Here is a 15365-nt window from a genome sequence, read left to right as displayed (position 1 = left end):
TGGGACCATTACCATAGCGATATGGTAATGGTCCTTGTTCCAGTGTTCTTTGCACTGGAACTCAAATAGTTTTCTTATGCATCCCAAAAGATGTACACTTAAATAATCGCATTAACTTGTCAACCTACACTAAAGGAGCAAAAACTGATGAACGAGGAAACTCGCCCTAATAATTACAGACTGTTCTGTTCCTGCTCCTGCAGAATGAGATGGCCCACACCGTTTCATTTATATGAAACAGACGGAATGAAACTGACTTCACAGATGATGACTCATGTCTGTTACAGTAACCTAAAAGTGAACAGGTAATGTAATAATATGACACATATGGTTTGGTCGTTACTGTGGTCATCACTGACAGAAGATAACGTGTTATCCTCTTATTTAAAACCTGCTCAAAAGCAGCACTGAACATGAGTTCCTTATTTCTGGTTATCATCACCTTACTCGCCTCATGTATGGTGCACTCTTAGCTGAAAAGAAGCATATTATGAGTTCACAATCCTCTAGCTTAGAATTTAAACCGCAAAGCAAAGAGTTACTTACACACTCAGCAATTAAAAATGTTATTTATTTACAATGCTTGCTGCATGCTACATGCAAACTGCTTGGTTAATCACAAATGTCCCTGACATGTCACTTCAAAGAGGGACCATTAGCCACTAAACTAAACTAAAATCTAATTTTAGTTGATTGTTTTCTACTTGAAGCTCATCTTTTATCTTTCCACAAACATTCGCTGAGCTCACCTAGAAGAGTTGTGGACAGCTGACTGGAGTTACAGTTAACAGAACCGTTGTTGGTGCTAACAGCAGCGGCGAGGTGGAAGATCTCAGAGCGAGGAAGCTGGGGCGATACCGGTAAGGAGTGACACTGTCTTCCCGGCAGCTGCTGCCAGTAATAAGACGCCTCTTGTTGGGCTCTTCCGGGCCCGAGAGCACATGGTTGGTTACTGAACACACTTCCAGGTGGCGAGTGGAGGTCAAACACCAGGGAGAAGACAGACTTGCTGGGCACATCGTAAAACTTAATCTTCCCCCCGCACAGATCTTCTCGGGCTGTAAAAGGGTTGATCTTGCGGGCTTTGGAGGCTCTCTTGGCAGTAGGGGGGTTATAGTAAGGGTCCTGGACATTGACTTTTCTTCCTGGCTTGCAGGAGAAGACGTCCGATTGGCTGCGGCTGAGCCAGATGTTTCGTCTGGGGCGGGGTGATTTAGGAGGGATTTTATCGTTCTGGAAACCAAGAGGATTCCCTCGCTTGAAGCCTTGGATCTTCTCCCCTTAAATGAAGAGAACAAGAGCTTTCTGTGATCATCTTACATAAAATCTACAGAAAATACAGAAGTGTATTTCAGGTTTTTTTTTGACATAGCCATACAGAAGGTGAAGCAGGAATATTTTAAAACCACTAGATGGCAGAATAGGCTAAATGTATGTTAACAGTTTCCCAAGGCGCTGCATGAGATTATTTAAACAGACGTTTTCAGTGGTGTGGTCGGGTTTAATTCTCGCAGCGCTGGAATCATGGCAGGATTAAGAAACCGTCTCGCCGGTGGTTGTTAAACATTGTTCAAAAACAAAGGGTTTACTCGTATAAATATTTTTTAAAGTTAAGTACTGAGACAGTTCCAAGCATAGCATAAATATATCTAAAAAAACGAGCTCCTCTCAAAGCTTGTAGTGGACCCCCAGGTGTCTCCTTTATTCCAGGAAACTCTTTTTACTCATGTGGACTAAAAAAAGGCTCCTTTGGAAAAATATTTGGCTTTTACGTTTTCGTTATGCAACAGAAACATTTCCTACTGTCAGGGCGATCCTGGTCTCGGGAAACATTGATGTTATCAGCAGAGAGAGGGAGATGGAGGAGGTGGAGGAGGATGATGGGTACATAGAGGGGAGGAGGAATGGCGAAAAGGAAGTTTATGATGTAACAACCAACAGCTGATGAGAGGTGTCACAGTCAGGCCCTGTTTTCCACACAGTAACAGCTACATGAGGGATCACCCTCATGCCAGCAGGCTAAGACTGCGTTTTATATGTTCTGCCACCTTCATCGGATAAAAAGAAAACAATAATCTTGACAGCTGTATAAATGTTTTATGTCACAGCTGTGACATAACATGTAGTGGGGGGCGGGGGGGGGGGGTGAAGCTCTGGGGCTTGCCCAAACAAAATCATTACTGGCTCCTCGTGACTCCATGATGTGTCAGACATGCAGGCGGCTCTACGCGGGACCAAATTAGAAGTGAAACCTGGGCCTGCATGGATTAAGTGTCTCAAGCAGGAATGTTGATCTCTGACCAAATTTCCTCTTCTACCGTGGATGAAGTTTATATTTTCAGGAATCAAAGTGATTCACGGTTAGAGCTCTGGGTCAGTGATAGGGACACTCAGATAAATGTTAACATGATGCACTTTAAATAGCTCGCTTCAGTGCGATAATAGTGAATACAGACGTCAGTGAAATAAGGGCTATTACATGGCTGAAGCTGTTTGGAAGGAGCAAAATCTGGCCTGAGCAAGCCTGGCTGTATGTTTAGGGTGAGGGCAGTGTAAACAGCACCTTTGTAAGTGACCGTTTGCTTTGAGATGAGAAGCACTGTGGTGTTAGGAGGAAAAAGAAGAGTTGGATTGGACATTGGATAAATGGTGAAATAGTTGACAGGCTGAGAAGATAAGACAAGCAGAGTCTGTACTGTTGTAAGTGGCAAGGGTGAGGTGAGGGAAATTTCTGTTGCCTTGTTTGCTTACAGTTTCCCCTCCTTTCACCTCCCCTCACAGGAATTTACAAGCATCTTCGTGTAAATAAAACGACGTGGCCTTTATGGACTGTAAAGCTGAAGTTTTATGTGAGAGTGGGAGGGGGGGGGACTGTTACCTTTGGCTATGGTTTTCTTGTCATTGTCCCCAGTGAGCAGGACACACTCGTGCTCCATATCTTCAACTTTAAGGCGTGCGAAAATCTCCTCGAGGTGCCTGACGAGGTCTGAGAAGGATGGACGGAGTTTAGGATCCATCTAAAGGAGAAGAAAAAGGAGATATGGAGAAGGCTGATAGTGACAGTAATAAACATTATCAAAGGTTGCACTTTGTAAATTATTTTCTAGGTAAAGAGAAACACACAAACAGAATTGCATTTATCTTAACATGAAAACTGCGTTGATTATGTAACAGTGTCATAGTTCACATTACATTACTCGATGACACCAAAACCCTTAAACTGTAGTTTACAGGTTGGTGCCATAGTGGCACAAAGAAAGGACGGTTTTATAATATTATTGGCACTCTAGTTGGGAAATGTTCAGTTGCTCAGCAGACTGTGGTATAAGACTAAGACAAGTAGTAAAATGAACATCTGAGGTCACTATGATTTTCGACTGTCCTTAGCAATAAAATCTAGTAATAAAATGTTTATTTTATGGCTAAGAATTAGATTTACCTTTGGGTGGTGCCAGCACATACAAGTACAATCATATCCTTACATTAAAGGCCATGAGTCACCCTATGTGACAGAAATGCAAACTCAAACGTGCTTAATATTTTAATCATATAGCCGTTGATTAACGTTTGGCTCTAGCTAAAAATCCCTATGAGAAAATTACAAAAAATTCCCCTATGCAGGAAAGCCCCTCCTTTCCAAGAATAGTGACTGACTGAATTTATGAGGATAGAAATGTATGAAATGAAAATGATAAAGCTGAGAGGCAAAATAAAAGCAAGAGAAACAAGGGGAGGCAGATGGAAGAAGAAGAAATTGGCAATGGACAGCTGGGATGAAATACAAAGTGTGAAAAAAATGAAAGTGTTGCTAAAAGATGATATTTAACTGTCAAAGAAGTGCAAAAGAAGTCGCAAGGAAATGCCAGAAAGAGACAGACTTGGAAACAGACTTGAAGAAGGATAAGGATGATAAAAGCAAGACAAGAGATAAGGATGAGAAGGGATAGAAGAGGCCTATCTAGTCTTAATCAGCAGGGTGCTGTAAGATCTTTAATGCTCTCATCATCTGTGGTTGTAATTAACTTCAGTGAAAAATAACTCGTGTTTTCAGTTCAGTGATCATGTGAGTAAAACAAAGTATCAAAATCTCATTTAAAGTCTATAAGCAAATATATTTTATTTTATGGTTTCATTTACTTGCTGCTTATTCTAGATACTTTTACAACAAACCAGTATATGACTTAAGAAAAGCAGAACGTGCCAAGTGAGTGGCTCTGCTTTTAGAGAACAGAACCCCTTCTGGAGAGGAAGCTAAATCCGATTATTCACATAATCAGATTGCCCCTTTATTTCTGAAAAAGGGAATGAACGTTACTTAACTAATTAGAAATAAAACAGTCGAAACTCCAGGACAAAGCCAACTGGGAAATGTTGTCTCAACATAGCAGAGTTTGTGGTAAACACATTATAAAAACAGACTGAAGCCTCAACTTTATGAGCTACTTTAAAGCTACTGCTGCCTGCAAGCTGTTTTCTCACAAGCAGACAGTGGGTGTTTATTATCAGTGAACTAGTGCTAACAAGCACATTTATTTTTTTCTATTGAATTTTAAATATTTAACAGTTATGTTTTGTTTACTTCCTGTAAATGCTGGTCAGAGATAAGCAGCCCTGAATGTTTGTTGCACAAGATGGAAAGCAGAGGATTGGAAATCGATAAGCAATGACCACGTACATCTCCCAGTAAACAACATGTTTTTATGCTTAAAATAAACCTAAGCTGTTTATTGGACTTTAAAAGAGCCACTTTAAATGAATCACAGTTTATCTCATGGGTTTTGATGAAGTCGCTCATTTCACTTGGTCTGAAATAAACTATGTTAGCTTCTCTACCATTATTAAGCCAACTTTATTCCAATTGGCTGCTGGTTGCAAACACAAGGACTGAAGAGCAGGTGGGTGGGCCTCAAATGGCTATATGACAGATATCTGCTCTTTTTTTGACATCATACCGATTTAAATAGTAGGAAAAAATTTAGAAACAGAGCCTTTAGAGCAGCCTGAAGCCTCACAGACACTACTTGGATTATTTGAATCCTGCTTTTTAAAGTTTTATTATTTCTGAAATTTAAAAAATGAGGTTGTATAATGGACTCACATTGCAGCAGTTAAAGGCCAGCTGGAGGAAGTCAGGCGGACAGTCTCCAACCATGTGCTGGAATGTGTGATAGTCCAGGCCGAAGTTCTGGTCAGGAGGGCGAAGCGAGAGGGACAAAGAGGTTTGAAATACATGAAGAACAAACAGGAAATTCATATTCTAACAGTGGGATAAAGACGGAGACTGACAGCACTTCAGCAGATGTTTGACATACTGTAACTCAGCTGCCAAAGCCAGCTTCGTGTCAAACTAATCCCTCTGACATGATCCTGCTGGCTGCCAAGTTTTCTTTTGCTTTAGGCCATCAAGAACTAATAATCAGCTGCTTTATTATTAACTTGGATTCACTTGTAAGCCCGGCTTAAGGGCACAATTCACACTGAAATGCAAAGGATTACCCTTTTGACCAGTTATCATTCTTAATGAATTCATGCCAACTTGCATACAGTAGATGCTTGGTAAGGGATTTTAATGTTAAACGGTGTGCAAAACAAATGTACAGGTGATCAAAGTTTCTGTATTTTATTAACATGCATTTCATAATTTTAATGCCAGTGTAAGATGCTACTGCAGTTATAAATAAGACTGAAAAGGGTGGTTTTAACTAACTTGAACAGCAATATTCTGAGCCTTTTACATATTTCACATTATAAACGGTAAACATCGGCCTTGTACAAAGAGAGCCTGGACATAAGCACAATGAGAAAGTTCATTAGATGAATAAATAGTAAGTATTTGAAGTTCACTTATATTTTTCTAAAATGGGTGGGAAAATGGTTGACACTCATTTTGTTCTGTGAATAACTATTTTACTGTGTACACATGGTGAGAGGCACAGTATAGCAACAAGATTAGTCTGTGTACAGTGCAAACATGTAGACTTAGTACTGCAAGGTCATGTGATCAGAAAAGTGATGCGAGGCAGATGAGCAGTCACCTCTGTGCGGGGAAGAAAGTCGGGGTCGGCCTGAATCCTTGCGATGATTTCACACAGGATTATTCCATAGGAGAACACGTCGGCCTGAAAACAGATCGACGTTAATATTTACACACATACCCGCAAGAGCAAAGAAAGACTGCTTATAAAAATATAAAATTGCCCCTTCTAACAATTCAGATCAGAGTAACTGCGAATTATCTGCTATTATTAACAGTTCCGAAGATTCAGTTTCCATCGGGGTTTGTTTAGGTTTAATCAAAACTATTGTAACAATGTCTAATCAAAGTTTATGTTCAGTCCAGTCTGAGGCCATAGCAGCACTGGCTGTAAAGATAAACATCTACCTTCTCATTGTAGGGTTCATCTCTCAGCACCTCCGGAGCCATCCAGAAAGGAGACCCAACCACTGAAAGCTTCTCTCCTTCAGCGCTAAACACACCATCACAGACACAGAATAATTTATTATATTCAACATGCCATCATAGTAAAAAAGCCAGAAAATGTAAGAAACTTTGCAGTTTTAAGATTAACCTAGAACTCTGCTTTCCTGCTTCACTGATCTAAAATATTTTTACAGAGTTGTTTTTAACTTGAGGAAGGCAAGAGTGAGTGTAGAACGAGGAAGAGACCTGACCTGACCATGTTCACAAAGTGGGTAAAGGAAGGATGTTTAATACAACATGAGGCTTTATATTACCCGTGTGCTAAAAAGTAAAAGCCTCTTTGAGTGCATTAGCGGAGTAAATGGATATAGAACATCTGTGAAAACATGCAAACTCTAACCTCACCATTAATGCTGAAAGGTACATGCAGCTTGTAGAGCAACATATGCTCCCATCCAGACCATTCCTTTTTCAGAGATTGCATATTTCAGCAAGACAATGCTAAAAAACATACTGCATCCATTACTGCAGCATGGCTTTGTCATAGAAGAGTCTGGACTGCAGGCAGGCTGATTTTTACCAATTGCAAACATTTGGTACATCATGGAATGAAAAATACAAAACAAGAACACACAGTATTTTTGAGCAGCGAGAATCGCATATCGGACAAAAAGGGGACAATATTTCTCTCACAAAGGTCTAGCAGCAGGTCTCCTCAGTTCTCAGACACTTTCCAAACTGCTATTAAAAGAAGTCTATAAGGTCTATAAGATTTACAAATAACCACATTCTATTCTAATTTACTACCAATGGTTTTTGGTATTGACTCTACCAGGCAGACCTTTTAATCACCTTTTATGACATTTAAAATGATATAGTAACATTTCTCTTAACTCTCTAATTCGTTCACTTAAATGACCTTTGCTTCATACATTTTTAAACTGGATTAAGCAAGCCAAGATTCATCATTTCCTGACAAACTGCACTCTCCCACTTAATAATAAATAATAACGGGAGTGGCTACTTTCAGCACAGTAACACCCATACATGTTTACATATCCACATGCATAAAGCATTACATAAGTTATTATTTGGTCTCTATGCACAGCGCTCCTGAATATAGTTTAGAAAAGACAAAACAGAGACACTCCTTTACTCTGCTGCAGGATTAAAAAAGTAAAACCCGGCACTGATACTATCCTACTGTTATCAAAACACTAAAGAAGAGAATGTGAAATGTAGAGGCGGCTGTTAATGTTAGTGCCTGACCTATGTGTCAGTAAATAACCCTGTGAGTGATATGAGGAGGAGGAGGAGGAGGAAGAAGAGGAGGAAGACTCTGAGTTAGCTGTAACAGCAACAACAGAAAGGTACAAAAATAATCATGTGGAGAGCAGTAATGAACAAAAAACAGGCTAGAATATTAATCTTATGACCTGCAATATTCTCTGGCACTCATTACAATGAGCAGCATTTGAATGGAGTAGCAATATGATCATTTATTCCTGACACAAATGGAAGTGTGGTGCAGATAAATTAAAACAAATCAAGACAAAGCTAAAAAGGCTACCCTGCAAAGACATCATCCCAGTCAGTTAAATTACATAAACCAAACTATGTGACACACCTAGAGATGTTAGTAGCCACTACAAGCAAGTATAAAACTGGTCCAATACAGCTTTGAAGTTTGATAAACTTTTTTTAACCAGATAAAACAAGCGAACGGATATCTCAGTTTGGTTACGTACTAGCAGACATCAGCCTTGTTAAACTTCAGTTTTGAGTCATCTGTCTTAAAATCAATCTAATTTTAGATCTGGGGTTTTGAAAAGAAAAAAAGAGCCTGCAGTTTTACCTACTAAATGTGCTTCTGTTCATCAGTGTTTTCCCTTACTCTTTGTCGATCAGTACGTGGGGTACGTGTGGTTTTTGACAGCTGTAAATTACTGAGTCTAGTACGAGGTGGATGAGAAGAGCTGTGACGCAAACATGCTAAATGTAAAAACTAAAAACAGTGAGTGAATGAAAGGGTACAAGGACAGATCAAGCTAACGCTGGGTGATAATTATCAATGACTTCATGGTTACAGCCGGCCCCTTTTACAACACAATTTAGATTCAGTGTTAGTATGAGTAAGCACGACTGTAACACTGGTAGAAAACCAGAAGCACGGCCTCCAAATGCTGTTTATTATTTTTAATACTAGTTATGATCCAGGTGTAAATATGTGCTGAGATCAGTGAGTCCTCCTTACAGATTGGTAGGGATCTTTTCTGCCAGGCCAAAGTCTCCCACCACTGCTGTGTACATGCCGTCATCACTCTTGATCAGGCAGTTCTGTGAATGCAGAAAGACACGTTTGCTTGAGGAAGTTGCATTAAAAAAAAACCCAAAAAAAACTTTTGTGAGCTAGTAATACCAGTCCAAACCTCTACTTCCTCACCATTACTGTACATGGTGTTGCATCTTTCCTGTTGAACATTCCTCTTCAGATTAAATTAACAGGCTGTAAATATGCCGTTTATTGAAATTTCTAATGCACATGCACTTCTAACTTTGTCTGCACACCCCTGTGTAACTTAACTGTGACATTTAGTAGTCACAGCTACCCAGACTGGCATATAAATAAACTGTGAGTACGTAGAACATTAACATTCAGCTCTACTGACTGGAGTAACATACGACACAGTGAGTGCACAACTAGATTTCTATCCTGCCTTTATAAATGGTACACCAACATGTTGCTCTGTAAACTACAAAATAATTTCTCCAATAAAGCAGGACAGTACAATAAGAGGAGAGAGTCTTTAGAACAGTGCATAGCTTTAACTAAATACAAAGCAGACAATGTTGCTTTGTTCATTTACTTCCCCGACCGGTATGAGTCCAAGTAAATAGACTCTCTATTAATTTGAGGAAGTATAATTTGCAAGGCTATGAGTACACATATGACCACAAAAGGCTTTTCTTGCGTGTTGCGTTTTCATCTAGTCCAGTGGAAAATTTCACACGCTTTATTTTTTTGCAGGTACTTATTATTATTATTATTATTATTATGTAAACAGGTGAAGAGCTAAAAGCAAAGAGAGGAAATAAATATGATTTTACAGCAGAGTGCATACTGCTCATGTTCCCTCGCTGCGCCAACATGGCTCTGGATCAAGTTGGAAAACTAGAAGCTGCTTGGTACAAAATATCACATGTGACAGTGTTAGCGGTCTTTAGGTTCCACTTATTCCTAAACCTGCTGAACTCTTTGTAAACTGTGTTACAGGGACACACCTGAACATACTTTAAGGTTTCTAAATAACACTAAGAAAGTCTTATGAATATTATCCTGGGATGAGAAAATGGAAAAACAATTATCTGTTTAGTACAGCTAGTATTTCATTATATACTACCCCACAGGAAACTCATAAAGAAGCCAAAGTCAAACATTTTATATTGTTCTCCACACAAAAACACTTACAAGAAATACACCACAAGGGTTCTAATCTGAAGATGTCCAAGTGTTCATTTTGGGGGGATATAAGCAGACCATTTTTAGCTCCCGTTTCACCTCTTAATGACACAATTACCCATTTAGCTAACCTTGGAGGTGAGGTCCCGGTGGAATATGCCTTTAGAGTGCAAGTAGGCCAGACCGCTGGCGATATCACAGGCTAATTTCACCCTGGTTGGCCAGCTCAGGTGTTTGTTGCTGTCCAGAAGTTGCTCCAGGTTCCCACCATTGATGTACTACAGGAAGAGAAAGACACATCTATAAATTAACTGGTAAATATCAGATTATTTTTAAACAAGATTTACATTCAGATCTAAAATAACCCTGAACAAAGTAGGGCACAGAAAATTGCTTTTAAAATGCTGAAGCTCGAGAACAGACAACGTGCAATATGGTTTCAAAATGTGCGGAAGAACAAATTATTTCATATTATTGGTATTACTGAACCAGGAACTGCTTTACTATGCTTGAAAAACAAAGCATTTCCTTCCTACACAGGTCATTATAACAGTGAGATGGGGAGATATCAAATTCCTTTCAGTGGAATTAGATAGAGTTGGTGTGAATACTCCAGTCATGGCAAGATAACACTCCCTGTTGCCAGCAACAGAACAGAATGACTTGCTGGCTTTACAATCCATTAGTCACAGTGGTGCAATCACACTCACCATCATTAAAATACAGAGGTAAATTCAAGCTGCACAGAGGTTCTGACTAATCATGTTACTAGCTGCTCATTTGACAGCTCAGAGTAGAGGACTGATCAGTTGGATTCAGTGACTACTGACAGCCTGCTTGGTGGGTTAGGTAATGTATCGACCAACTGCCTGAACAAAATCTGGCCTGCAGCCTGTTCAACTGGCTGGCAGAATGGCTGGTTTCCTTAACATGAATGGGAACCATCTGCCCACCGTGTAGGCGAATTAGTAAACCTGCTCCGTGGGTTTAAGCTATGCTGGGGCCTTCAGTTTGTCCGTCAGCTTTGGTCCAGAAGAACGTAGCTGACCTCGGGTCTTGCATGCAAAGACCTTCTAATCCTGTCACATATCAAAAACAACTGTAGTTAAAACTGTGAGAGATGAGATAAGGAGTTGCTCGGGTTTAACTGTGGTTACTCTATGACTGACAGGAGTTGAATTAGAGCAATGAGAGCTGAAACTGTACTCTACTTCTTAATGCAATAAATAAACTGGGCTTCTAGTCAGATTAATACCAATCAAGCTGAATCTGAAACTGAATATTAGCCAGATCATTTCAGGGTTAAGTGTCATAAAGGTTTAGATTCCAAAGCCCAACATAAATTAGATAGGCCAACCTACAAATCCACATCACGTAAAACTGAAGGAAAAAAAATGAATAAAGAATGCAAATTATTTTGCAAAAATATGTAAAAACTGTGTCCTGTCATCAGTGACTACCAACAATATTCTTCACATACGTTTGCTGAAATGTTTGTCTTAACCTCCACAGCTGATAATTCCATGTACCGGACTACGGTCTTTCTCAATTTCTACAGGGGATCAGCAGAGGTGCTTTTTGTGCCTTTGGATGTTTGTGGATTTCAAGCAACTGGACGATTGGACCCAAAATATTGAGCTGCCTGCGGTCTTTTACCCTCAGATATACTGTGACACACATGCGCACACCGCTTCAAGATGTCAGAGGATTACAGTATTTGTCCAGTAAATTCCTCAGTAGCCACAGAGTTCAACATCTGTTGTCTACGCCTGATTGGAGTTTCCAAACAGAGAAACACAACAGGAGAAACCCCAAGTGCAGTCAATTAAAAAAAAAAAAAAAAAAAAGACTAATCCAACTTCCCTGCTTCGCACAGTTTATAATCACACCAACAGAATACGCACAAAGTATGCCTAGTCAGAAAAGCAAATCACACGATTTTACAGAAGAGTGCACCTGTCGTGTAAACTAAAAGCAAAGTTATATTTTAAAAAGCCTCTCACTCATGCATTGTGTATTTCCCGGAATTTACCTCATCCTGTTTATGGAAGTACTGATGCACCAAACTGATCATTAAACATGGCACGTTTGGGCCATGCAAGTACCGAGTATGATCATTTAAGATGCAGTGAGCTGAGGAAATAAGAAACGTATGGCTGGTCACAACAGTTCTGGAGGACTGTCTGTGTTTCAGGTTAAAAAACCTGGAAAGACTCAAACAAAGAGTTCTTGTTTGCTGCCGGGAGCAGCTTCAAACAGCAGTATAATCCTGGCATGGGTCATGACTTACCATTAGCCCAGATTACGATTGCAGAAGCAGTTCATATAAGATGCATTAAAATGAAGCTGAGCAGAAGCAGAGCAAGTCTTTGAGGTCTAGATCACTGTGCATTGTGCTAAGTCTTCAAAGGATAATTTGCCTGTGAAACAGTAATCCAGTGCAGATGCCAAATACCCACATCATGCAACGATTCCTTTTATTATATCCTATATTTATCCTACATTATACCCTTTATTATAGCCTATATATATTTATGCAGGTCCAAGATACTATTTCAGGAGGACCCTGGCCAAGAGGACAGCGCACAGCACAATGTCCAAAACATATTTAATAAAATATGAAGGTTAAAACCAATTTCAGTGCAAATTGAGGAGAAATTATATTAACCAAGAGTAGCATTTTCCTGATCCTTTAAAATTGACTTCAAATCCTCCACCGTAACCAGTTCTGAGAATTTCAGGCCCTTCTTTATATACTTCCAGGAAAAACAGACAAATTTAAAAGTTTTTGTCTGATTCTGTTCTTACTCTGTGGAGAAACATTTATCAAATATATAAAAGCAAAAGCCTTCCTGATACACGTGTATGCGCAGACGTAAGAGGGAACCAGGAGGGGAAAGTTCTATATAGAAAGAATCCAACAGGAAAGTTTGAAGACAAACTTGGCGGCCGCTTATCGGTGCCTGGAGCCTGGGGCTCGCTCGGGCCACTTCGGAGGTGGGGTGCCCCCGGCCTCTCGGCCTGGGGCTCCTCGGTCACTCAGGCACGGCTGGCTGCCGGCGGAGCTCACGGGCGCGTCACTGCAACTCCCCCTGGCTTCTGCTCCGCGGCTGCTGAGTGAGCCCTCATCTGGGACTCTCCTCAGCTCTTTCTGGGACAGTGGCGCGGCTGCCCCTCTGTTGGTCTTCCTTGGTCTCTTGTGTTCTGGGGGCCTCTGGATGTCTGGAGTTTTGATCTCCTCCATACCTGCTTCATGCCCTGGAGGACGGGGCTGTGGCCCCCCCACACCCTCTAGCAGATCATTACATGAAGGAACGTTTTAAAAAAAAAAAAAAAAAAAAAAAAAAAAGCGCGTCCATGCTCACAGGTGTACACACGGGTGATCACACCCACAAACTACACCCTTTTTGGCTCCTACCTCAAAGCACACTGTGTTCTGTTGATCTTATGTGCTGCACAATAATGTTTAATATTTAGTATTTACTGTCATATTCCCATATATCATTGTGATGTTGTTTATTCTATTACTCTTGTTCTCTTCTGCTTGTTTTCTTTTTTCTTTCTCAGCAGGTCCAGGTGATCGATATATGCATTTTTTTTTCTTTTTTTTTTTTCTGCCCATTCTGTTGGTTTTTGTCTTTTGCCCTTCTCCCCCGTCCCTCTTCTCAGCTGTTTCTCTTTCCCTCTTTCTTTCTCCCCTTCTTTCCCCCAGTCAAGTCTGTCCCGTATTCAGCAAGTGAAAATAACATAAACAATAAAAGGTGAATCAAATGGACCATTACGGCAAGGCTGGGATGGTCAATTTGGTAAAGTAAATCCGTTGGGCATCTTTCTTTGCCTTTAGACAACAATTCTGATGGCAAAAGAGCCAAACGGGACAGGCAAAATAAAATAAAATAAAATAAAATAAAATAAAATAAAATAAAATAAACTTCACCGTAACCAGTTCTGAGAATTTCAGGCCCTTCTTTATATACTTCCAGGAAAAACAGACAAATTTAAAAGTTTTTGTCTGATTCTGTTCTTACTCTGTGGAGAAACATTTATCAAATATATAAAAGCAAAAGCCTTCCTGATACACGTGTATGCGCAGACGTAAGAGGGAACCAGGAGGGGAAAGTTCTATATAGAAAGAATCCAACAGGAAAGTTTGAAGACAAACAGCAATGATGTGTGCACAATTTGCAAAGCTAATAACAAAACATAACGCATAATTATGTACAGGTATACCTTATGTAGTTACTATCAGGCACATTTATAAAGAGCAGATCATCATAATGTAATAAAGATTAAAAAACAGTTGTAGATCTCAAGGGTTTCCTTACCTAAATGGGGAAGAAGGTTTTAATTCTATCATAAGCTATAGACCATTCAAAGCCAATCTTTGAAACAAGAAGGGGAAAAAAAACTAAAAAAATTTTAAGTTTTAGAATTAATACAAGGGAGGTATGCAGGTTGTACTCTTCAGTGTTCTCCTGGATTATTCTTATTTAGACGAGTTAAGGACGACTTTATTTAATAAAACGTCTGTTAAAAATCCAGACATGTTTTTGTGCACTGACAGAATGAAAAGGTTGTTTATTAACTGGATGCCTTTATATCTAAACCCTGGAGAAGACATCAGACTGGATTATTTATTTAGCAGTTGTGAGTTATGGTGCTTTTCCAACACCATTTAATTTTCTTCTTTTTCTTTTCTTCTTTCTTCTGCTATTTGTGTCTTATAAGCTCTTTCATGCTGGACTTATTTTCTGTGCATGAAACAATAATAAAATCAAATCTATCATTTTCAACTTTTGCTCTCTTGAATGCTAACAGCACTTCAGTGTTTCAGTTTCAAGCTAACATATGCGCTAACATGGGATGTGCTTGTGTCTGCGTGTCAGTCAGTGTTACTGAAGCAGCTTGAGGCCATGCAGTAACTTCATTCTCCTCTTCCTCTGAGCATAGCCACATAGCGGGGGTCAGGTAACAAAACGCCATGAGCCTGCTACCAGAGTCAGAGCATACAGCTTGGCCCTGACACGATACAACAGGATCTGTTTACGCTGAAGGAAGGAATACAAGACCTACCACAGTGCGTATGCATAGTACAATATGCAGTACTTCCCTTTGCAACTACGATCAACCATATGTGCAAATTCAGCATCTCAAGATGTGTTCTATTATAAAACTGGTGTCAGTCTCTATTTGTCAAGGCTACAATAAGCACATTCACTGTGCAGCACAGCAGTGTAATTTAGAACATATGTGTGAGTCCGGGAGCATCTCTAACAGTGTATTCTTACTTCAGATAGCCCATGTCTATCACCCCACATTTACATGTAACTGACCATATCATGCAAATTCATACATAATCATTTGCAGAGATGAACTGGCTCATCAGTGGCTGAAGTGTTGATGTATATCTGTATAAATGAAAGTTCATGTAGATTGACATTAGCACATCATTAGGCAGATTATGTGTGTATAAAATTTTAAAAA

The 15365-nt window shown here is 39.7% G+C and overlaps 1 protein-coding gene across 2 annotated transcripts in view; it reads right to left on the bottom strand.

The window, feature by feature from the left end:
• tesk2 (testis associated actin remodelling kinase 2) overlaps nt 1-15365 on the bottom strand; it is a 36398-nt gene that overhangs the window by 3028 nt on the left and 18005 nt on the right. For both annotated transcript variants that reach the window (XM_080907137.1, XM_080907138.1), the window contains exons 7-13: nt 10013-10159; nt 8676-8758; nt 6383-6467; nt 6036-6119; nt 5099-5185; nt 2879-3017; nt 750-1280 (exon numbers count right to left, since the gene is read on the bottom strand). In XM_080907137.1, the coding sequence (XP_080763263.1) occupies nt 750-1280; nt 2879-3017; nt 5099-5185; nt 6036-6119; nt 6383-6467; nt 8676-8758; nt 10013-10159 (1156 nt within the window). The remainder of the gene's footprint in view (nt 1-749; nt 1281-2878; nt 3018-5098; nt 5186-6035; nt 6120-6382; nt 6468-8675; nt 8759-10012; nt 10160-15365) is intronic.

This window comes from Rhamphochromis sp. 'chilingali' (assembly GCF_963969265.1).
Source record: "Rhamphochromis sp. 'chilingali' genome assembly, chromosome: 16".
Lineage (NCBI taxonomy): Eukaryota > Metazoa > Chordata > Actinopteri > Cichliformes > Cichlidae > Rhamphochromis > Rhamphochromis sp. 'chilingali'.
The sequence above is the reverse complement of the archived record's forward strand: the minus strand, read 5'-3'. Positions and strand labels throughout refer to the sequence as shown.